This window comes from Amphimedon queenslandica, unplaced genomic scaffold, assembly GCF_000090795.2.
Source record: "Amphimedon queenslandica unplaced genomic scaffold, v1.1 AMPQUscaffold_13511, whole genome shotgun sequence".
NCBI lineage: Eukaryota > Metazoa > Porifera > Demospongiae > Haplosclerida > Niphatidae > Amphimedon > Amphimedon queenslandica.
Window position 1 is genome coordinate 27,072 of NW_003546253.1, and position 22,510 is coordinate 49,581.

Here is a 22,510-nt window from a genome sequence, read left to right on the forward strand (position 1 = left end):
AAATGTTCAGAGACATTCTGAACCATGACAAGCTTTTTTAAGTGTGAAAACATGACAACTAATTCGATACTGCATGAAGCAAGTGTTAAGTACTGCAAGTGAGGTAAATATGAAGGTGAAGAAATCTTCTTTAATGCACTGAGACTTATCTCAAACCTATACAGATTCAACGTATGAATATTTTTACAGTTGAGTATTTTTAGTTGATACTGACTGAACGGTAGCTGTCCCCTTAAACTGAGTGACTGTACATGCGGGTGACATGTTTTTAAAACTGATTTTACGAATGGAGCATTTATCTTATGGTACGCATCATCAATGAAAACGTTTGTCCACAAATAAGGATCGGAACATATCGTGTAAAGTTGTCTATTGACTAGTCTAAGGGACATCTTATCTCTGAGTGACAGTAACATACATATCTCTTGTATGATCTCCTTTGGTAGGGAATCAAGTGATGAATATTCCTTGTCCTCCTTTACAGGACCATCCAATGAAAAGAGCTGATGTACCGGGATGACTTGGTGTTCTTGTTCTTTGTGACCATTCTCTGGCTGTTCGTCAACGAATTCAGGATCGAGTTTGAGTCGCTTGCAGCCGTAACTCTGAGACGCCATTTTGCACGTGAGTTGGAGTGGAGGGGGAGGTCACGGAGGTGTGGCTGGGGCTGCTGCAGAAACCAAGCTCCTTTCTTTGCTGCATACTGACCATACATCTGTACTCTTTCGTTAGCTGTAGCTATAGCATTATGGCTGGGAGCTAAAAGGCAGGAGACCCCATCCAACAAAAAAAAATAGTGGCTAAGGAAACTGGAGAAGACCCTTTATCTGAATTCAAAGAAGATGTACCAGATATTGATGAAAAGGGTTAAGTAGGTGCTCTCCATTCACCGGACACACCTCACATTCCTTATAAATTTGAGGAGCTCTCAGAAACAGAGATGCTAAAAAGATCTGAGACCTTTTATCAGAGTCTAAACAAGCGTCGCTCCATTAGGCAGATCAGTTCACGTCCAGTCCCTGTAAACATCATAAAGAACGTCATAAGAACAGCTGGGACTTCACCTTCGGGAGCTTACTCCGAACCGTGGGTATTTGTTGTCATTAAGGATCCTGGAGTTAAGAGCAAGATAAGGGACATCATAGAGCAGGAAGAGTATCTCAACTACAATCACAGGATGGGTGAAAAGTGGGTGAATGATTTAAAGTTTGTGAATATGAATCACGAGAAGCCCTATTTAGAGGAAGCATCTTATCTAATCAATTTATTCAAGTCTCAGTATCATGTTAATGAGCCTGAAGTGGAACAACCAAGAGTGTATAATCCACTCTTGCTATTACTATGAGATATCTACAGTACTGCCATTACTAGTGGGATATCAATAATTATGACTATTTTTAGGTTTTAAAGCCAAAAAGACTCATTGTGGCGGCATTGTCAAGAAAAGAAAATACTTACCATGCTCTGATTTTGGCTTAAAATTTTTGGCCGAGGTTATATGCGCAAATTCACACAGCAGCAGCATTTTGGTTGAAGTCAACTTTGATAGTGACAGACAAGAAGCAAGAAAGATCTAGATTGCAATAACATTATTTTCATACTTATTTGTGTACAGATTATGTTTCTATACATCTGAATGCACAAATCGCAATCCTGAAGGATTTGAGTGTCTCCTACTGCTTTCGTGTTCTTTTAACAATAAAGAAGTCACTGCATTTCTGCAGTATTTGGAAAGAAAGTGTGGGCCTGGAAATCTTCCTGAAAAGTATGCAGTCGCATCAGTAGATATTCTACATAATGCTCAGTCACTACTACGCCTCTTAATGCTGGTGGACAGATAAGGGAGTTACTGGGACAACTTTCGAATGAGAAAGTGATGCTTGTGCTTCCTGTAGGATATCCAAGTGAGGTTGCAACAGTGCCAGATGTAAAGAGAAAAGAATTTGATATTAATTTGAATTGTGTGGTTTAATTTTATTTTATTTCGATTTATTAATGGTTATTAACTTTACTTGTAAACAATGGAGTTCAGTTATTGTTATTTCTTCTGAAGGGGCTGCACCCGAGACTAAGCCATCATCAACTCAGGCCTTTTCTGTCCTCATAAATGCCCTGAAAATGTTAGAAGTATGTTCCTTAAGCTTATGATGATAGATCTAATATTAATATATCGAAGATTTATGCAAATTACTCTACTTTTATATCTAATCGTTTTGATTCAGAGTTTTGGCTACACTCTTAAACACGTTGAGTCAAGGCCATCCTCCTCTGCTAAGGAAAGACTCGAATATTTGATTACATTAGATTACATTGATGCTGTGACCACTATTGAGACACTGCGCCAACTAATCGGGAAAGGTTACACCATTACATGGACAAGTAAGTCATTAATATTAGCTAACAATGCGTAACAACGTTAGTAATTGTGAATAGTAAAACAGAAGCTTGAAATTATTTGAAAATGTTTTGTTGCTCTCGTGGTCAGCGTTTAAATTGGTTTATAGATCAAAACTTTAGTGAGAGGATAGTGTGGTTTCCAAGGGACATCAATGAAGTAGCAAGTTGTAGTAAAGCACTATACAAGTATGGATCAGAACTATCTAAAGATCATCCTGTAAGGACCTTAATAAAGAGATGGCTCTCTTTTAATGATAATATAGGGACATGGTGATTTGGAGTACATTGAAAGAAGGAAGGTTTTTGCTGAGATTGCTATGAATTATAAAGTGTAAGAACCCGTACAGATTAGAGCATTCATTTTAATCACTAAATAATAATAATCATAGAGGTGATGACATTCCAAATGTAGAATACACTAAACAAGAATTAGAAACTTGGTAAGTTTCATTGTATACACAGTTTAGAGTAACCTTTTGTTTAGGAAGTACATATACACCCATCAAAAGAAATACTATCCTACTAATGCTTGCATGGAACAAAATGAAGGCATCAAACTCCTTGAAGAACACGCTGGATATTGGTATGTGTATATCACAGATACCTCAAAAATTACTTTTGCTGTAGTGCTGGGGCTATACCACAGTTAGACGCTGTCTCAAAATACTTGAAAGGTATGCAACCAAGTTATTGCTATTTGGAGTTTATTTCTCATTATAGGAAGGACTGGGTATCAGCTTTGCCCTGTAGTAGGTTGGATACATTCAAGGGATTTCCTCGCTCTCTTAGCATTTCGTATATTTCCATGTACACAATATATTAGGCATCATTCAAGACCACAGTATACGCCTGAACCGTAAGAAAGGGACACATAATAACCACATAGAGCTTTTTCTAATAGAGATATCTGTCATGAGTTGCTGGGACATGTACCTTTGTTCTGTAATCCAGACTTTGCCGACTTCTCACAGGTAATGGGATTGCATTAACAAAGATTTATTTATTCTAGTTTTTTGTAGGACTTAGGATTAGCTTCATTAGGTGCCAGCGATGAATGGATTACAAAGCTGTCCACTGTGAGTTAACATTAACAATTCAACATGAAATATTATGTACTGATCTAACAATGCACAGCTCTATTGGTTTACTGTCGAGTTTGGGTTGGTTTGGGAGAATGGGAAGCCTAAAGCATATGGTGCTGGACTTTTATCATCATGTGAAGAGATTGAGGTAGTATGATATGCTCATTTTTATTTTACTGCTTATTTGTAAATGTATTATTACTATTATTATTATTGTTATTATTATTATGGTCTTTCATGTTGCATAGCATTGTGTGAGTGAAAAAGCTGAAAGAAAGCCACTTATATGTTCAGAAGCAGTTTTGGCTACATATCCAGAAACTGGCTTACAGCCGTACTACTTTATTGCACAGAGTATACAAGAGGTCAAAAATAAAATGACGTAAGCATTATAATAAATAATCTGCTATTATTTTGTTTTAAATCATTATTTCAGGGAATTTTCTAGAAGTATATCAAAACCCTTTAGTATTAGTTTCGATAAAGAGTCTTGGTCTGTTCAGATATCAACGCAATAATGAATGAGTCACAACAAATCAAACATAATTATATACAGATCTACAATGGATGTCTCATTATTTGTGTAATTGTTATAGTTCATATTTAGCCAGGTGGCCATGTCATCTGTCTCCCTCCTAAAACGTGAATGTGAAGATGATAAACTGACTGACAGCCTTGCTTTCCATTATTAATAACGACACGATAACCATCAGTCAATCCTTCTTTATCTGCTACCTCTCGTGCTACGCTAAGTAAATGCCCCAACAGCTAAATAATATATTGAAGCAGCCTTGTGTAAAAAAATAATATTTAATTTTTAGCTCACTTGACTATCAGATTGCTTAGCTTGAGAGAGCATAGGAATTTGCCTTTTTGGTATGACTAAGAAATGAGTCGGGGCAACAGGATTGACGTCTTTAAATGCCAAAGACTAGAAAGAAAGCATTTTATGGAGCATCCACACAAAAACTTCATTACTTGATCATCCTCGTATAAAATATCTGCTGGAATTTCTTTTGAAATTATTTTTGAAAATATTGTTGGAGAGGACTCTGATGCCAGGGCCTTGCATTGCTGCAACTTTCCAAGTGAGAATATTCCTCTGGTCATTATCCTCTTGCAAAAAGCAGCCATCTTAGAGGCGTGGCTTAATTTATTCTGACCACGCCCATGGGTGTGTTCAATGGCGGCTATTTCAAGTATGGATTCAAGTGATCCGTCTTCACAGTCTGATATCAAGATAATATGCCTGGGAGATAGTGCAGTTGGTAAATCAAAGTAAGCAAGATAGTTTTTCAGTGTCTCTGAAGATATACAACATATTTTTCTTTCTTGTAGGCTAGTAGAAAGATATTTAATGGACAAATTGTATCCTTACTCTATTTTCACTTAATTTGATTATTTTTCATTGTTATTATCATTAACTCTTACTCTTTCAGTAAACCACAGCGACACTCAACTTATGCTGTGACTCTCTTTGCTCACAAAGCTGAAATCAACGATAGGACAATATCTGTTGGTATGTTAGTTATTATTGTGACACACCCAGTTCACCACACCCACCAATAGACCTATGGGACACGGCTGGACAAGAACGTTTTCAGTCAATGCATCCTTCGTATTATCACGGAGCTCATGGTTGCATTCTGGTAAATCAGATCACACGTACATGCATATTTTGTGTTATGTGTTTGACAAATTAAATAGTAATAATTTTAACTAAAAAACGTTTTATGTTATAACAGAAGAGAAAGCATGTTTTAAATTATTGTTTATCATGGAATTTGTTAATTATTTATAAATTTTGGTAATTAATTATGATTAAGCTGCTATTATCACTTATTTTAGCGATGGCACTGTTTCTTTCCTTTGTTCAGGTTTTTGATGTCACGCGTAAAATAACGTACAAGAACTTGGCGCATTGGTACAGCGAGTTACGTGAGTCCCGCCCAAAGATCCCCTGCATACTTTTAGCTAACAAGATAGATGGTAAATAAATGTGAGGATGTGATTAATGGTTAACACCTCTGTTTTTTTCTGTAGTTGACATGAAAGTAACAAAGACTAGTTTTAAGTTTGCTTCAAAGCACAAACTGCCATTTTATTTCGTGTCAGCACGTGATGGAACTAACGTTGTGAAGGTAGCTACTGGTATTAATATCTATATATGAAGTGACTGAGTATGTTATGTTTATCATTAGCATCTGAAAAACTGGCTCTGTATCTAATTATCAATGTCTTTGTAGAAAGTTTAAGTTTATTATCTTCTCCACTTTATTGCATTTCTAGGCATGTATATGTGCATGTGTTTTTATTTTTAATGCAGAAAGTTTAAATCAAAATTTTATTAACTCTTTATGTTGTTTGGCTTAATTTTGTCAAAAATTACTAGAAGATAATTCTCCATTTTCTGATGCATATGCATGTTGTGTAGAAAGTTCATCAAAGTTGGATATTGATTTATGAATTTTTAAAGTTGCTCCGAAATCAGGCCAAAGTTCTGTACTATGATACAGGGTCCTTGGCCAAATTTCATGAAAATTGACTAGGAGAGAATTCTTCATTTTAATAAGTTTATGTGATGGATATACATGTTTTTATGTTGTGTATCAAGTTTGAGCAGATTCCAATCAAATTTAGATTTTTTAATGAATTTTTAATGTTGCTCCGAAATTAGGCCAAAGTCCCTGTACTATAGTACAGGGTGGTTTGCTAAATTTCACAAAAAATGATTAGGAGAGAATTCTTAATTTTTATAAGGTTATGTGATGCATATACATGTTCTTATGTTGTGTGTCAAGTTTGAGCAGATTCCTATAAAAGTTGGATTTTTTACAAATTTTTAAAGTTGCTCCAAAATCAGGCCAAAGTCCTTGTACTACAGTACAGGGTGGTTGGCCAAATTTCACGAAAAATGACTAGGAGAGAATTCTCCATTTTTATAAGTTTATTTGATGCATATACATGTTCTTATGCTGTGTATCAAGTTTAAGTGGATTCTGATCAAATTTAGATTTTTTACGAATTTTTAAAGTTGCTTCGAAATTAGGCCTAAGTACAAGGTGGTTGGCCAAATTTCATGAAAAATGATTAGGAGAGAATTCTTCATTTTTATAAGTTTATGTGATGCATATACATGTTCTTATGTTGTGTATCAAGTTTGAGCAGATTCCAATCAAATTTAGATTTTTTTACGAATTTTTAAAGTTGCTTCGAAATCAGGCCAAAGTCCCTGTACTATAGTACAAGGTGGTTGGCCAAATTTCACGAAAAATGACTAGGAGAGAATTCTCCATTTTTATAAGTTTATGTGATACATATACATGTTCTTATGTTGTGTATCAAGTTTGAGTGGATTCCTATCAAAGTTGGATTTTTTATGAATTTTTGAAGTTACTCAAAAACCGGGCCAAAATACCCTGTACCTATAGTACAGGGTATTTTATAATTAGAATGTTTGGTTTTATTAATTTTGTTTAGAATGCATGTACTAATTAATAGGCCTTTAGAGACATTACGAGAGCTGCTTTAGCCTATAAAGAGACATCACAAGATCTTGTTGATCAAATACTAGAAGAATTACGGGTAAGGACAATCATCCTATTTGTATTGTATCAATCTAAGATGTAGGAAATGCAAAATGAGGGTATGTCTGATGAAGAGTCTGATTCCCATACCACCCCAGACTCAAACCATGACTTGGAAAAAGTAACATAGTGAACTGATCATCACTACCATTGCCTCTATCACTTGTTCAAGGGTTATTTTTAAATTAATGACAATTATTATTATTATTATTATTATTGTACAACATGCAGCACTAATACTCACTTACTCTTGTCATTATTATTGTTATTATTATTGTTGTTATTTAGTTTTCTTCTGTGGTAATATACGTCTCCTTGCATTAATAAACCAGTTGTTTAACTGTTGCAGTGAGAGTCCCGTCATTCGACAAAGGTTCTGCTTGTCATCTTCTGTAGGATATGGACAGCGACTATGAGAGAATAACCATTCCTTAAGTAGCTTTTGACTAGCCGGTGACGTTTTCTCTCTCTTTCCTTTTGTTTTCTTTTTTATTGTATTCTGTTGCCTTCCCTTTCTTCGTCTTAGGAGGCAGTGACTGGCTAGACTCTTTCTTCTGCTAACTTGTTGCTCTTTGTGGCGATGGCTGCTGCTGCTTATCTCTTCCATCTCCATGAGCTCAGCTTCAAGATCCAGCCCAGCCTGTAACCTCCTGTTTGCTGGATCTAGCGATATCATTTTAATCAGTTCCATTATTAGCACATCCACTGCTTGCATGCTGTATAAAACTGCATCGTACAGAAGCTGTGTATTAACAGGTCCTGATAAAGAGCCTAGTGCTCCCTCAATTAATGGTAGCCGAGGATGCGAAGGTCCTATTAGTACTTCTCTTATGTAAGTACCTTCATTGGTCAAATCTAGCTCTTCATAACGGTCTTCTTCTTCATCTTCATGTGCTACTGCAAGATTCTCTATCATTTGTATGTCTTGCTGGTCAAGATAGTTTGGGGGATGACTGAAAGACAACCCAGGACTGCTGCTGTTGCAGTAGGTGCTCATTTTCTCAGGAGAGTCTTCGAGGTTACTTGGAAAATCCAAATCTCCTGTTATTGAAAACAGGTCGTTGGATATCACTTCTTCTTTGCCTACTCTTAGACTGCAGGAGAGGGACGAGAGATAATAATCTTCTGATGAAATGCGCTCTGGTTCTAAACCTATTTCTTCCATTGTTACTGTACGGCAATGTTACCGTGGTAGTGGCGACTTTGAAAATTCACAAAATGCAAACACAAAATATAATTATTTTAATTTTTGAAAGGTGGAGTAAATCAAAATGAATAAATTTAAAATTAATTAAACTCGAAAGAATGTATTTAAAATATAATTTCTAAGTTCTGAGAACTAAATAATAAAATAGACTGTGATTTAAATTAGCACACATTTAAAAGTATACGGGTTCATAAAAGGCAGCTCTTTATTTCTTGAAACGTTTCATGCAGTAGAGAGCTAAATCACTAGCACCTCCTCCAAGTACTCCACCAATGAAAGGACCAACGATGTACAGCCAAAAACCATTCCTCGGGCCCGGTATGGCTATGGTTCCCCAGCCAGCGATAGCTGCAATTACTCGTGGCCCAAAATCTCTAGCTGGATTGAGACCAGCCATAGTAAGTGGGCCATAGACGCTGATAAGTATAGCAACGGTTAGACCAATGACAAATGGTATCAATCCCTTGTTATTAGATATGATAGCATTGCTTGGGTGAGTAACACTGAATATAACGAATACGAGTATAAATGTACCCCAAGTTTCAATCAGGAAAGCCTCAAAAACTGATGTAATCCCAGTAAACTCATTAGGATTGAAGACAGCAGGGTTCGGGAAATATTCTCCAAATGCCATTGCGGACAACTGACTTCCAGGCTCTCCTCTAGTGATGTTACGAGCATCTTCAAATGCATTGATAGATCCTCGATAAGCAATGAAGACAGTGAGGCCAGCAAACAGAGACCCAAGGAACTGAGCAAGAATATATGGACCCAAACGGAACCAATGAAATTTTTTGAATCGTATGACAGCAAAAGCAAGAGACACAGCTGGATTGAGATGAGCGTCGGAGAAGTGGGCTGATATGCATATTGAGATTGCAACACCAAGACCACCTGGAAATGCTACATGCCATATAGCAGACTGCGCTCCTTTTTAAATAAAAGAAGGGAGAGAAGTGATGGTTTCAAAAATTAAAAGATAAGCTAACCTGCAATTGCAGCTGCAGCCACTGAAGTGCAAATCCCAAGAGTTAGCAACCATGTTCCAAAAAATTCTCCAAAACATGCCACCAGCAAAGAGGAAGTATTTTGGCGAAGAACCGGGCCTTCTGGCACACTGCAGATGCTATAAAGGAGTAAATAGTTAGTAGTAAAGCTTGTAGATACCTTATAATGGCTTCTTTTGGTGATTGCTCTTCATCTTCCTTTTTTTCTGGAGCATCAGCTGTGGCTTGCTCTTTTTCTCCATCAACAGATGAAATTGGCACCTCTTGTAACTCTTGAGACGACATATCCAGCTCTCTCCTGTCATAAAATCTACCGTACATTCTACTTTTATACTTCACTTGGATTCTTTCTCCTTGCAAGGGCGGGGCTGATAGGACGCGCGATGGCTAAAATAATTACTGCAATATAAATTGATATGTATGTAGTGTGTGTGGGGGCGGAATGAATCCAATCATCAATTCATCATCTATGATCTTAGCTAAAGAAATGGGAGTGTCATGAGAGGATATGATAAACTATAATTATTTAAATAAAGTAAAAGTACTGAGACCTATCTGACTAAACTACCGGTACATAAATGTAGTCTAGCCAGATAATCTACTTTACTTAATGCATAACGTGGTATAATGAATTTAATTCTTAATAATTATGTTCAAAACAAATTAGTTAATGTCAGTAGGTCTTAGATCATCTGCTTTACTTAATCAACCTAATGTGGTGTAATGAGTTAATTCTCAATAATAATGTTCAACACGAATAATTAATGTTGAACACGAATAATCAATGTTATGTATCTTTGATTATGTGGATGGGAGTTTACAATAATTAAGTCAATGTTGTGTCTCACTTTGTGTCTCATAAAGTCTATACAAAGATAATAATGCAAAGTTGTTCTGTAAATATTGCTATAAAAGACTTGCAAATGCATGTTGCTATGTAGAATATTGCTATAAATGACTTGCAAATGCATGTTGCTATGTAGAATATTGCTATAAATGACTTGCAAATGCATGTAGCTAATATTGACACTGCATGGGGAATACAGGCTAGCCAGACTAACCTGGTTAAATTTTATGCAAGTAAAGACAAGTCTTGAGAAAAACCTACAAACACCTCTGAATTGAGTTTAGCTGACTGCACTGGTATGACTAATAGGACATCAGTGAGGACTATACATACATAGCATTACTGAGTGGGATTAGGATAATGATAATTGTGCATCTAGTCTCGCTGGTAATTCAATAGTCTGCAGCATGACAGTCTAATGAGAAAGAAATTTATAATTGTGTAAAGTAGTAATTATAGTGACACACCAAAGAAACTAATAAGCTAAAACATGCTATCAGTGATCAGAGCATAAGTACTTATCAAAGCTGCTAACTAGATTGTATGACTGTGCGTGACTACTTTTTAGAAAAATATGTTAGATTAACAAAATATTAGTTTATAGTAGTGCGTTAGCGCCAGTAAATTAGCTAGGCTAAATCACACCACTACTAGCATTCATTCAGGCAACTAAGTTGTACTGTACGTGACTGCTTGTATGAAAAATATGTTAATAATAGTTTATAGTGTAGTGCATTAGTGCTAGTAAATTAGCTAGGCTAAATCACACCACTACTAGCATTCACTAATAATTATTTTTCGGCAGCTAAGTTTTAGTCCATAAATGTAATTGGATTCTTTTATGTCAGTGATGACGGAAAGCCGAGGAGACCACATTGACAATGATTATTGTATATATAGTTGGTAATTTTAAAGGGAGAGAATTTGGTGCTTTGATAGCTGCTATTCGCCAAAATAAAACCTGCAACCCTTTTGAATGACTGTGCATGCTCAATGGCACATAGCCACAAATTTGATAAATTAAAACCCACCAATCACCACTGAAGAATTCTGCAATTTGCCAAAATTTACCTCTCCAAAGATCTCCAGCTAGCTACACAGCAAGTTTCACAGATTTGAGCTGTAATCCCATTTCATTTACACCTCAGAAGTGTGAATTAACTCAAAGCAATACTCACGATGCTTATTTGGCTATTTGTACTGTGATTGGATGGCGTTAATGTGCAATAGTTCTCACTCAATTGCGTCAGAAACTCCAAGATGCTTGTTGCTACGGCACGTCAGTTCTTCTCCCCTCGTTTTATTTTGAGACGAAATAAAGTTACACCAACAGATGTTGTCCCCCAGCAGAGCTCCAAACCACACTCGACGGTATTAGAATAAATTAATTACCCAGTTTAATTATATATATATAATAATGCTTTATTGTCTTTAGTTTCAAACTATGCTTCATCTGCTCCTAGGGGGAGCAATGCTTGGTGTGCCACCTTATTTAATGATTTTATATCTACCAAAAAGAAAATCTGAAAGCTAAATTAACAAGTAAAGGTGCAGCAAGATTGCAAGACAAGCACACAAACAAAAAACATAATAATAATAAAGTGTTAGTGTTCTTTATTGTAGTTCAATTCAATTCAGCAGAGATCTTCAATGTAGCAGCTGTAGAAATAAAAGAATGAATTGATAACAACACTTGTTTATTTATTACTTGTTCTTTACTTTTATTGAGAGATGTACTTCTTAATGCGAGCGCCATAATCAGGATCAGCCTTAGAGAAGTTGGCAATCTAAGAAAGGAGAGAGAAAGAGAGGGTAAAAAGAGAGAGAGAGAGGGGGGGTTGCTATACTCACAGCACGCTCCTGAATCTTTGGACTGGCATTCTTCATATGACCAGCAATGTTTTGAGCAAGACGTGTCCTCTCCTCCTCATTGAGTACTTTATTGTAAAAGATACCAACCTAAAGCATAATGATGAGAATAAATCCATCATGAATTATTCCGCTTACTTGAGAGAAATTGTCATCATCTGCAGCATTATAGCGCTTCACATCACCAGCAGGCTAAAAAAGAAAGAGATGAGAGATTAGATTAATTGTCATTTCCTTACTCCAGGGAAAATTGTAACGTCATGTTTTCCCATATCCTTTGGCCCATTGAAACTGTTGGGATAATAGTTGGGAGCTCCACCTACAGAAGCATTAATTAATGATAATCAAGAATGAAAATAATAATTATTCCTATCACCTTGGTTTCCATCAACGCACATAGGCCCATCACGAACATAGTTACGAGGCTTTCCAGCGTAAGGACAGTTGACGGGGATCATTTGAAAGTTTGGACCAAGACGGTGAAAATGAGTATCATCGTAAGAAAACAGACGACCCTAAGGAAAGAGGTGGGACCAATAATAAAGTCCTGTCTACCTCCTATACCATTGTATACCTGCAACATTTTATCGGGCGATGCTTCAATGCCTGGTGGCATGTGAGCAGGAGAGAATGCAGACTGCTCAACATCAAAGAAGTAATTGGAAGGATTTCTGTTCAGCGTTATCTTACCAACAGGGATCAAGGGGTAATCAGCATGTGGCCACACCTATAAAACAATAACATTAAGTATTAGTATTAACATTAAATGCTGACTTTTGTCAAGTCAAAAGGATTGAAGCTGCACTTCTCTGCTTGTTCGTACGTCATCACTTGAATTGAGAGAGTCCATGATGGCTGTTAGATAGACATTATCATACACATTAAATAAGCTAATGACTTCACTTACAAAGTTTCCAGTGGCGATTGCCTCATAAAGATCCTGAATGGAATAGTCAGGGTTTGTTCCAGCAAGTTCAGCAGCCTTGCCAACAGGCATGTTCTTTATACCTTGATCGGTCTAAAATGGAAGAGAAATAATACACAGAGAGAGGATCGGTTCTTTTCTTACTTTGTAATGGAACTTGCAATAGACTGGCTCTCCTTTGCTATTTACAAGTTTAAAAGTGTGAGAGCCATAGCCATTCATGTGACGATAGCCATCAGGGATACCACGATCAGAGAAGAGGAATGAAACCTGATGAGTGGTCTCGGGCCTCAGACTGATGAAATCCCAAAACATGTCAGGATCCTGTTAAAAGGAAATGAATGCTGTAACACATACAAGATACAAACCTTAAGATGAGTAACAGGATTACGCTTCTGAGTGTGAATGAAGCTTGGGAACTAAAAGAGAGAGATATTCTCAAGCACATTATCAGTATTAATTCTTACAAGGAAAGGATCCCTGATGAAGAATATCGGTGTGTTGTTACCAACTAAATCCCAGTTTCCATCTTCGGTGTAAAACTTTACGGCAAAGCCACGAGGATCCCTTGCAGTATCAGCACTGCCACTCTCTCCACCTGTACAAGGCATAAAGGGCATATCTCTTTAAAGATCATACTCACCAACTGTAGAGAAACGGATAAACAAATCTGTCTTCTTCCCTACTTCTGAGAATAGCTTGGCACAACAATACTTTGTGATGTCGTGCGTCACTTCAAATACACCATAAGCACCTGACAGAGAATATTTAAAAATCAATTACAAAGCTACAACATTATAATATATTATACAATATGCTCCTGACTACATCATTACATAATAGTAATACAAGATCACTAGCCAACAATTTATAAATTATATTCTATTGCACAACAATAAAGAAAACAAAGCATGAGGGTATATTAGAGGAGCACATGACTACTAATTAAAGTAATTTTATAAAGAGAGTTTACTCTAAACATTCTACTCCTGACTCCATCATTACATAATAGTAATAATAATGACAAGCCAACAATTTATAAATTACATTCTATTGCACAACAATAAAGAAAACAAAGCATGATAGTAGGAAACAGGGTATATTAGAGGAGCATGACTACTGATTAAAGTAATTTTATAAAGAGAGTTCACTCTAAACATTCTACTCCTGACTCCATCATTACATAATAGTAATAATAATGACAAGCCAACAATTTATAAATTACATTCTATTGCACAACAAAAAAGAAAACAAAGCATGATAGTAGGAGACAGGGTACATTAGAGGAGCGTCACTACTGATTAAAGTAATTTTATAAAGAGGGTTCACTCTATATAAGGGAAGTTGTACAAGAACAGTCAAAACATAGACAATTTACATACAATACCTATAATTACCAGCTAGCCCCTTTAAACTAAACAGACTAGCAGATGCAGTGCTACAGTGTAATAATAGTACCACATTCTGTTGATTACAATGGCCCAGACTTTACATGTGCAGTAGGTCCATTGATTAAGTAATGTGGAGCAACATAGACATCACATTCATGATTGAATAATATTATATAAAGGTCAGATGGTAGGAGACAGCTCCAAGCATACATGCAGCATATTAATCAACACCTTTAAGTTTGCAGGCTGTATATACTTAACACAGGTTTAGATGCAACAAACAAATGAAGGGTTCAGATTATTCATGGCAAAAGGGATCTTTAATCACAGCTAATTTTCACCCACGCAAGATGGCTCTATCTTTCTATAGCATGTGGCGGTTGCCTTACCTGCTCCTTTGGCGTGTACCACTCTCTCCGGTATCCTCTCTCTGTCAAAATGAGCCATCTCGTCCAAATAGACACCATCTTGCATTAGCATAGGCCCCCGAGGGCCAAAGGTCTGGATGGCTGTCTTGAAATCGATTGGATTGCCATGCGTGGTGGTGAGGACCTCGCCCTGCAAGAAATAGAAAGTTTGTTTGCAAAAGGAAAGGAACTTACGGGCTGTGTCTTTTTAGCGTATTCTTCTAGCTGGGAAAAGCAAGCTGGGCGCTTTGAGGACATTGCTTGTTTCTTGTTTGATGAGAACACAAAGAGAGAAAGAGCTTCAGTTTTAACTGCCAAAAATCAGTCGACCAGTTGACCTGACGAGTTGAGATAAAGTTGTGCGCATGCGCAGTTATATAGCCAAAAAAATGCCGCACCTTTTTATGACGTCAGCGGACTCAGCAATTTTTTATTATTGTAATTTGAAATTTTGAATTAAATTCATTTTGCTTTAAAAAGAAGGGATCATTCAGCAAAAAATAGCATTGATAAATAAGGTGTACAATGACAAGCAGCATAAATTTTCTCCTGTTGTTAAAGTTTTTAAAATTTCCTGACAGCTTCATCAAGAATAGACACCTGGTACTTAATGTCACTGGCAAGCTTCTTAATGGAGTCTTTAGAATTGAGTACTTCCACTCGTTGAGTATAGGCATTGTAACGAAGCGTGAAAGACTTTGGGATAGTTTTACCCCATTCACTAAAAATAAAAATAGCAATAAAACTTGATAATAAACTCCATCATTTACATTAATTTCTCCTTGGCATTTTGAAACGTTTCAGCAAGAAAATACACAGGTTGCATTTCTGTTATGGGATACTTCTGAATACTTGTATTAGCTGGATCAAATGGTAACACTTTTGGAACATCACTCAAGCAATACTAGGAGAGAGAGAGGGGGAGAGAGAGGGAGAGATAGAATCAAATAATACAGGTGTACCTGTGTTACCAGGTTACATGTACATGCACATATACCTTCAATTCTCCAAATGAGGACAGCAGACCAGCTCCATATGCTTTAATCTCTCCATTTTGTCTGCACAACCCAAACTCAATTGTGAACCAATAGCACTATACAATGAACCATAATATCAACTTACAAACACTCATTCCACATATCATCATCAATGTTCACAAATCACAATGGAATGAATGCAGTGAAATGAATGAATACACACTAGGAAACAACCACATGCACACGTACTAATTTCAGCATGCATTGGGAGTTTGGCCCTAACTATTAAGCTATTACTATTACATTAAATTTAATTTTTTAGCATCTTAAAAATCCTTCACTAAATCCCCTAAAGCCTGCATGGTCTCCATACAACAGTCTTACACACTATTACAACAATCGGTGAGATAAAGCCAGGCCTAACTCTACAACAATTGTATGCTGGCCCACAGAAATCATACAAACAACCACAACAGCACAACTGGCTCGAAAGTCTTTTCCATACACACACGTATTAGTGTTGGGTAGTAGTTTAGTACAAGGTACACTGTACATGTACTTACTGTTGCCAGTTTTTCAACAAATTCATCAGGAGCCCCGAGAGATATGAGCCCAATCTCTTGAGAAAACTGAGCAAATTCAGGATCACAGAACAAAGGTACATGACCCAACAGCTCATGGCAGACGTCACTAGTATCAATAAATATTAATAACTGTTAATAACTAGTTAATAACTAACGGTTCTGGTGTGTACATAGGCCTTGAGCCGTGACGTATGTACTGGGTCGAGTGAAATACCCTGAAAGCTAAACCTGCCAAGAAATCTCTTGAAGAAAGGAGACCAGCGACAGGTCTGAGAGAAAATCCGGTGCATTCTGTACAAAGAGAGACAATGTGTCCATAAAAGAAGTTTTTAATTTTAAAATGTTTATACAATACAAGCAAGATACATGCACCATGCTTGAATCAATTCCAACAAAATATTAAACGTTTTTGACTGTGTGACAAAAAAGGCAAATTTTCTGTAGAGTGTGAGTCAACTCTAATTCAATTTGTGAGCATATACATGTACATGTACATGTATGCATTTCATCACTTTTTAAATAGTCAGAAATGTCCTGGAGTTGAGGTATATTGTCCTCGCGGTATCCACAATTTTCAATCAATAATGGGAAGACGTGGTTATGCTCTTTGCAAGCGTGCGTAGGATAAAGCTTTGTCAGCTCACGAAATATTGTACCCCTAAATAATCAGATATAAGATTATTACAAATACTAAAACTTAAAAATTGCTATCACATTAATAATACTTCTGTTACATGTACAATTAGATGTACTATAGTTCTTTGGACCAATTTGGAGAAACTTTTAAAAATTCATAAAAAATCCAAATTTAATCAGAATCAGCTCAAACTTTCTATACAACATAAGTACATGTATATGTATCAGGAAAAATTATAAAAGTGACAGATTCTTTCCTTTTCATTTTTGGCAAAATTAGGCCAAAATTCCTGTAATATGATAGTACATGATCAATGGAATATCTTCTTCTTTACCATTATTACTATTGCAAACAGCATTACAGACACACAATAGCACCAATTACTCTTGATAACACTAACAATAACATACGCATACTCACCAAGTCTTAATCTCATCTTCAGTATACTCAACACGTGGTATTGGCTGACCGCTACAAAAATATCAAATAAAAAACATTTTAATATTTACTGAACTCTTGCTACTGTAGTACAATGCATTGAATTAAGTATAACAGACTTTACTTAATGCATGTGCAATCAGAAATTAAGTACATACATTTATTAAGAAATTTAATTATCGTAGATATTCTATAATGCATGTGTATGACTTACTATTTGTAATTAAAAGCAATATCAGCAAAGAACTTGCGTCTCTCTCTGTACACTTTGTCAGTAAAACCCTGTAATACATTGATATAAAATTAGTGCTAATACCAATCATCAGTATCAGTATACCGGGTGATCAGAATCAAGCTCGGAGCCATAGCTCAGAATCTGATTAGCAAAACGATCCAAATCACTTATATGTTTGGGAAACCATGGGACTAAAGAAAAAGAACAGATTATGAAAATATCATTTTTTTCTTGTAAAACTGACTCTCATCCTTTTCAGGCGAGCGAGAAAATATCGATACATTAGTAGCCGTTGCTTTCAGTCTCTCAATGATTTTGACACTCTGCTCTTTAGTGAGGCTGCAATCAACATAGAAATCATAACTTAATCCCGGCTTGCTCTTAGAGGGCCTTGACTCAATATGCGTCATATTAATGCCGAGATCCTAATTTAAAAATATATACATAAGGTACAGCTGGTGTTCATAATAGTTTTTATGTTTAATAATAAATTCTTTTGTTATTGATCCATGAAAAATTAACACATAATATTCTGCCACCTGTTTACATAATACATGTACATGTGTACACATGACACAATGATACCAAGAATATCATTATTATCATTAAGACTGGGGTAAAAGCAATCATTATCATTATAATAGCCTTTCTCTCACTTCAAATGGTTTTAAGGCATTGACCAAGGCTCCCTTCTCATCGTTCAAAGAGAATATTATCGAAGTGTGGGGTCCGCCATTGTCGGGTATGTAAGCCCCATCATTCTCAATGGTCTCTCTGGACCTTTTCAAAGAAGGAGGGTCAGTATCCATTAAAGAAACTCAAGCAAAAACTGCCAAAAAGGTGTAGATCAGGCTAGATAAACAATAGGTTCAATAACGACACACGCCCACCGAACTATGAATATTAATTTGGTGTGGCTATTTTTGCTTGTTGTAATAAAAAATTGTGACACATTATAAATTGCTGACATAATTATTTATAAATTGTAGCAAATTAGGCTTCATTTGTGTTATAAAAAATCATTTTCTCCCATTCTAGCTCCTGCTCTCTCTCTCCCTTTAAAATCTCCAAGCTCCTTTATTGGTGATATTGAGTGTCGAGGAGTCTCCCTGTAATATCCCTGAGAGTTAAGTGATTCACGGCTGTACATTAGCTTTTTCTTAGGCGGCCTTATTAACTGCCACTGCATAAAATGAACCTACAAGAGATTAAATAGTAATGCAGCAAAGCAACAGTTAAAAGATGCATGTGTTTGACACTGTGAAAACTTGAAATGAATTAACGTACTGATTTCGATCCATCCTTCCTTTCAATCTATAATACATAAAATGAGACGTTACTCTTATGCATGTGCATTACTTACAGCCACAGAAGCTACATAGCAGCTCTTTACAACTTGGACAACAGTGGTCATCAAACTCTTGGCAGCTATGATCATGCTATTAGCAGTTTCAACCTACACAGCAGCAACAATCAAATATCTTGCATGCAGTATACTGTAATAATTATTTCATCTAATTTCTTACAGCTTCTTTTACTGATGCACCAAGATCAGCAGACACAGAGCTTGTTATTTTGAGCTGATGGCAGCACAGTTGCATCCTCTCCATGTAAGCTAAAAGATCTTTACGACAGCTTTCATCAGGACACTAAACATAATTGTAAAAATAGCTACGATGCATGATGATAAAATTTTACTTTATCTGCTACTTCTCTGACCAGTTTTTCTAAAGCTTGACCAGCCCTTGCAATGTCCTATAAAAGGAAAAGTAAGCAAGTGGCAAAGAGCATGAATAACCTTGGCTGTGTTAGTAATATCAATTGTTGTCTTAAGTGGACCTTCTCCTCTATAAAAAGAGAGGGAAAGAGGTTTGAAAGGAAGTACATGTGCTATAATTCTTACCTTGTAAAATCGCTCATATCCATCATCATCCAGCACATTTCTTTAGCTAATAGTACAATATCATTACTACTGTCGTCCCACTTATTCACTTCTGATTCAAGCCTGTTATAATAATACTTATTACAATACAAGCAAGGATTCTCCTTACTTATTCTTTACTACATCAAGCTTCTGCTGAGCTTCTGCAATCCTTGCTCTTTCATGGGCTGGCAATTGAGCCATTTTTGCCTACACAAGAACTGAAAGGTATAGAGCCTTGTTAAAATATTACCTGAGCAGTTTCGCTCTCGTTAAGAACAACCACACTAGGTGTACGCTTGATTATCCTTCTTCTTATAGTATTAGTCATGTAAGTATCGTCTGATATCTTTGTGAGGCCATCAGTGTCCCCTCCTGCTTCTGCTGTTTCTGAAACCTCTCCAGATTTCTTGGGGCCTTCATCATCCTCAGGTTTCATGAACGAAGAGCAAGAGGTAGTTGCAGAAGAGTTGTTACCATCATCCTCGTTCTCCTCCATGATATCTTCAAGGAGTTGCCCAGTGCTGCTCATCTGTGTACTGGTTGCTGATAAATATCTCTTATATTCATCCGGTGACATCTCAACCTCTTCGACCACTATATCAAGTGGCCATGAGGGGGAAGGTGGCGAATTCATTTGATCTCCTCTTCTCAGAATAGGGCTGGGTGGTCTCATTCCTGTAAGCATGAGAGTTACTACTAGTGTTAAATGAGATTACAGCACCTTGATTTGAGAATATGTCAATGTCTGATGAAGATGCGGTCATTGGGGCAGGAGACATTATATCATCAGCATCAGGCTCTGCTTCTAATTCTGCCTTTGTCTATAAATAAAAAAAATAATCTTTTGTATATAATATTTATTATTAAATTACTCTTGTTTTCAGCACACTCTTCCTGATGTCTCTTACACTGTCATTGATCTAAAAGTACAAAAAGAGAAAGTATCTTTATATTGCGAATAATTATCCTCACGAGTTGAAGATGGTCTTCAAGTTTTTGAACTTCAGAATTGTAATACTTAGTTCCATGCTTCTTTGGCAGCTCGGCAACTTTTTTCTGAAACTCAACCAGTGCTAGTGCAATATTAATAGTGAACAGCATGTGCTTAGGTTCTCATACTTTGTTCTTGAAGTTTCTTCGTATGCTGCTCTATTTCATGTACATGCTCGTGTGAGTATCGCGATGGATTGTTCCCAATATCAGCAAAAAGAACTTGGACCATTCTCTGACATCGGCCCTGGATTACATTACCACTGTTAGCAGTTCCAATAAAGTTCTGACTCTCTGCCATTTCCATGAAATGTCGACTATCTTCACGAACATGAGCCTCTGAAAGAAAAATAAATATTTATTGACAGACACTAGGTCACAGTACCTGTCACTGCAATGAAATCCTGTAGAGGGATGACAGCATCCAGTGAGTCAGTGAGTAAAGTAACTTTATCAACCCAAGCTTCCTTGAATGCTGTGAGGTTCTTCTTAGCTGCTTCACTCTTTGGATGAGCTGCCAGTGTCTTTGCAGCACAAACAACCTACAGTAAGTGATTCATTTGTATTATTGTAGTGACGGGTATTTTAATTTTACCTGTTGCTTAAGTGAGTTCATTTGTTTAGCAGCTCTTCTAACTAGACGTGTATCAGCATTATCACTGCTTAGTGAGCATACCAAATTAGTTACCTATACATATTACATAATACTACTTTCAATGATTATTATCATTTACGTGGGCTAATTTGTCAGCGTGTGCTACAAATTGAGCAGAAGATTCTTCCACTGCCACTGTGTCACCTTTGGATGCATCATCCACTAGCCTGACCAGTGGTGCTAATGGATCAACAAAAGTATCAGAAACATGATCAATCATAGCTCTCCTAAGCTATAATATAAAGAATAAATATTAGCAATAAATATAGTGCTAATAAGCAATAAATATAGTGTTAATGGAATACCTCTGCTCTAAGGGTTGCTGTTTCTTCTTCAACTACAGTAATGCTTTGCTTCAGTCTCTGTGGTTTGGGTACGTTGCTTCCTTCATCATCACTGCTATCTTTATCTTCAGCATCTTTCTTCTCACTAATTGGCTCTGTCTTAATAACTGATATAAAGTCCTGCAGTTTTTCACGCACAACATCACATTGTGCTAACAGACCATGCTGATCCCTGAATTATAAATATGCATAATAATGAATTACTAGTATATACACCTTGTTGATTCTGAAGCAGCAAGGTTTGCAGCTGCAGCCATTATTATATCAAAGCCAGCTTGAAGATCCCGAGGTGCTTCAACCGGAGGAGACCCCATACTAATCTCCAACATTGACTATAAGTGTATTATTTATTAAAAACACCTAAGGACCATAAGCTTACTTCAAACGTTTGTATTTTCTTTCCAAGTTCTCTTGGGATATGAGGAGGAGGGGGAGGGGATGATGGGTCCCTTGGAACAAGAGGTTTACTAGCAGGAGGAGCTTGTGATGGAGGCAAAGGAGGTTGAGCATGCAAGGACAAGTGTAGAGTAGGAGGAGGAGGAGGTGGTGGTGGTATGGGCTCAAATTCATCTTCACTTTCTTGTTCTTCTTCATCATCGGTCTGCTTTTGCTGTATTTCAAGAGGGTCCATTCCATCCGCTAGCATTGATATTGTCTTGACTGCTTCTTGCATTCTCTGGATCACATAATCTCTGTTCTCTTGAGCATGTGGGTCTTCTGGGTGCTCAAGAAATATCTATATAATAAGAAAATAATAATAACTATAAGGTTGCTGCTTACTTTAGTTGATGTTATTAGTATTTTATTGCATTGCTTGAGTTCAGTATGTGCAGCAACAAGAAGCTGCTGTGCAGCATTGCCTTTCATCTCTCCTTGTCTGGCTACTGCTAGTTCAGACACTTGTTTCAATTCTTTTGTGATATTTTTGATGGAGTCAACAAATCCTTTCCATGTCTTAATGTTCCTTAACTGACTAAGCTTTGATTCGATCTATTACATGATAAATC

The 22,510-nt window shown here is 36.6% G+C and overlaps 9 protein-coding genes and 1 long non-coding RNA gene across 12 annotated transcripts; 4 read left to right on the forward strand and 6 right to left on the reverse strand.

Moving 5' to 3' along the window:
* Positions 1–699: 699 nt before the first annotated feature.
* LOC105316407 (iodotyrosine deiodinase 1-like) lies at positions 700–1,963 on the forward strand (the record flags this gene model as incomplete). Its single annotated transcript, XM_020004735.1, has 3 exons — positions 700–1,343; positions 1,616–1,738; positions 1,797–1,963. Coding segments are annotated over exons 1-3 (693 nt in total), but the record flags the coding sequence as incomplete, so codon positions are not given.
* A 32-nt stretch (positions 1,964–1,995) lies between these two features.
* On the forward strand, positions 1,996–4,120 carry LOC100636140 (tyrosine 3-monooxygenase-like). Its single transcript, XM_011411263.2, has 13 exons — positions 1,996–2,127; positions 2,223–2,379; positions 2,505–2,614; positions 2,661–2,728; positions 2,787–2,837; positions 2,882–2,980; positions 3,025–3,071; positions 3,118–3,253; positions 3,299–3,368; positions 3,417–3,473; positions 3,532–3,627; positions 3,728–3,861; positions 3,916–4,120. Exons 1-13 carry the CDS (start codon positions 1,996–1,998, stop codon positions 3,995–3,997), a joined length of 1,239 nt encoding a protein of 412 aa, XP_011409565.2. The 3' UTR covers positions 3,998–4,120.
* Positions 3,955–4,645, reverse strand: LOC100636269 (histidine triad nucleotide-binding protein 2, mitochondrial-like). Its single transcript, XM_003383375.3, has 3 exons — positions 4,458–4,645; positions 4,306–4,410; positions 3,955–4,247 (listed from the first exon to the last, which is right to left on the reverse strand). Exons 1-3 carry the CDS (start codon positions 4,611–4,613, stop codon positions 4,083–4,085), a joined length of 426 nt encoding a protein of 141 aa, XP_003383423.1. The 5' UTR covers positions 4,614–4,645; the 3' UTR covers positions 3,955–4,082.
* On the forward strand, positions 4,646–7,394 carry LOC100642042 (rab-like protein 2A). The gene is made up of 8 exons (XM_003383335.3): positions 4,646–4,757; positions 4,818–4,847; positions 4,919–4,998; positions 5,049–5,128; positions 5,357–5,468; positions 5,523–5,620; positions 6,981–7,064; positions 7,110–7,394. The coding sequence occupies exons 1-8, from the start codon at positions 4,663–4,665 to the stop codon at positions 7,194–7,196; spliced, it is 666 nt and encodes a 221-aa protein (XP_003383383.1). The 5' UTR covers positions 4,646–4,662; the 3' UTR covers positions 7,197–7,394.
* On the reverse strand, positions 7,326–8,267 carry LOC105316408 (BEL1-like homeodomain protein 10). The gene has a single exon (XM_011411264.2). It carries the CDS (start codon positions 8,229–8,231, stop codon positions 7,347–7,349), a length of 885 nt encoding a protein of 294 aa, XP_011409566.1. The 5' UTR covers positions 8,232–8,267; the 3' UTR covers positions 7,326–7,346.
* Positions 8,253–9,836, reverse strand: LOC100631386 (glycerol uptake facilitator protein-like). The gene is made up of 3 exons (XM_003383336.3): positions 9,441–9,836; positions 9,263–9,399; positions 8,253–9,203 (listed from the first exon to the last, which is right to left on the reverse strand). The coding sequence occupies exons 1-3, from the start codon at positions 9,599–9,601 to the stop codon at positions 8,479–8,481; spliced, it is 1,023 nt and encodes a 340-aa protein (XP_003383384.2). The 5' UTR covers positions 9,602–9,836; the 3' UTR covers positions 8,253–8,478.
* A 1,517-nt stretch (positions 9,837–11,353) lies between these two features.
* LOC100631642 (uncharacterized) lies at positions 11,354–11,780 on the forward strand. The gene is made up of 2 exons (XR_898207.2): positions 11,354–11,498; positions 11,563–11,780. It is a non-coding gene; the product is annotated as an uncharacterized LOC100631642 (long non-coding RNA).
* Positions 11,627–15,081, reverse strand: LOC100631516 (catalase-like). Of its 3 annotated transcripts, none has more exons than XM_011411246.2 (15): positions 14,915–15,080; positions 14,702–14,870; positions 13,565–13,675; positions 13,389–13,519; positions 13,290–13,340; positions 13,066–13,245; positions 12,904–13,014; positions 12,771–12,851; positions 12,571–12,723; positions 12,373–12,511; positions 12,236–12,315; positions 12,135–12,188; positions 11,979–12,086; positions 11,847–11,914; positions 11,627–11,786 (listed from the first exon to the last, which is right to left on the reverse strand). In XM_011411246.2, exons 1-14 carry the CDS (start codon positions 14,975–14,977, stop codon positions 11,849–11,851), a joined length of 1,497 nt encoding a protein of 498 aa, XP_011409548.1. In that variant the 5' UTR covers positions 14,978–15,080; the 3' UTR covers positions 11,627–11,786; positions 11,847–11,848. The 3 variants fall into 3 exon arrangements, 2 of the variants coding, with proteins under 2 accessions (XP_011409548.1, XP_019860460.1); XM_020004901.1 differs by having other exon boundaries at positions 11,836–11,914; XR_002188355.1 differs by having other exon boundaries at positions 11,847–12,086; positions 14,915–15,081.
* Positions 15,082–15,161: 80 nt separating this feature from the next.
* Positions 15,162–18,476, reverse strand: LOC100631768 (protein henna-like). Its single transcript, XM_003383339.3, has 11 exons — positions 18,247–18,476; positions 17,835–18,015; positions 17,693–17,781; positions 17,570–17,637; positions 17,338–17,388; positions 16,793–16,938; positions 16,436–16,571; positions 16,260–16,386; positions 15,717–15,812; positions 15,490–15,623; positions 15,162–15,440 (listed from the first exon to the last, which is right to left on the reverse strand). Exons 1-11 carry the CDS (start codon positions 18,397–18,399, stop codon positions 15,284–15,286), a joined length of 1,338 nt encoding a protein of 445 aa, XP_003383387.1. The 5' UTR covers positions 18,400–18,476; the 3' UTR covers positions 15,162–15,283.
* Positions 18,477–18,497: 21 nt separating this feature from the next.
* Positions 18,498–22,487, reverse strand: LOC105316409 (catenin alpha-2-like). Its single transcript, XM_011411265.2, has 20 exons — positions 22,284–22,487; positions 21,883–22,239; positions 21,720–21,835; positions 21,465–21,675; positions 21,239–21,391; positions 21,100–21,192; positions 20,890–21,046; positions 20,634–20,843; positions 20,487–20,587; positions 20,387–20,434; positions 20,236–20,335; positions 19,765–20,189; positions 19,642–19,721; positions 19,494–19,595; positions 19,389–19,437; positions 19,289–19,345; positions 19,117–19,239; positions 18,954–19,046; positions 18,878–18,904; positions 18,498–18,788 (listed from the first exon to the last, which is right to left on the reverse strand). Exons 1-20 carry the CDS (start codon positions 22,368–22,370, stop codon positions 18,600–18,602), a joined length of 2,778 nt encoding a protein of 925 aa, XP_011409567.2. The 5' UTR covers positions 22,371–22,487; the 3' UTR covers positions 18,498–18,599.
* Positions 22,488–22,510: the final 23 nt, after the last annotated feature.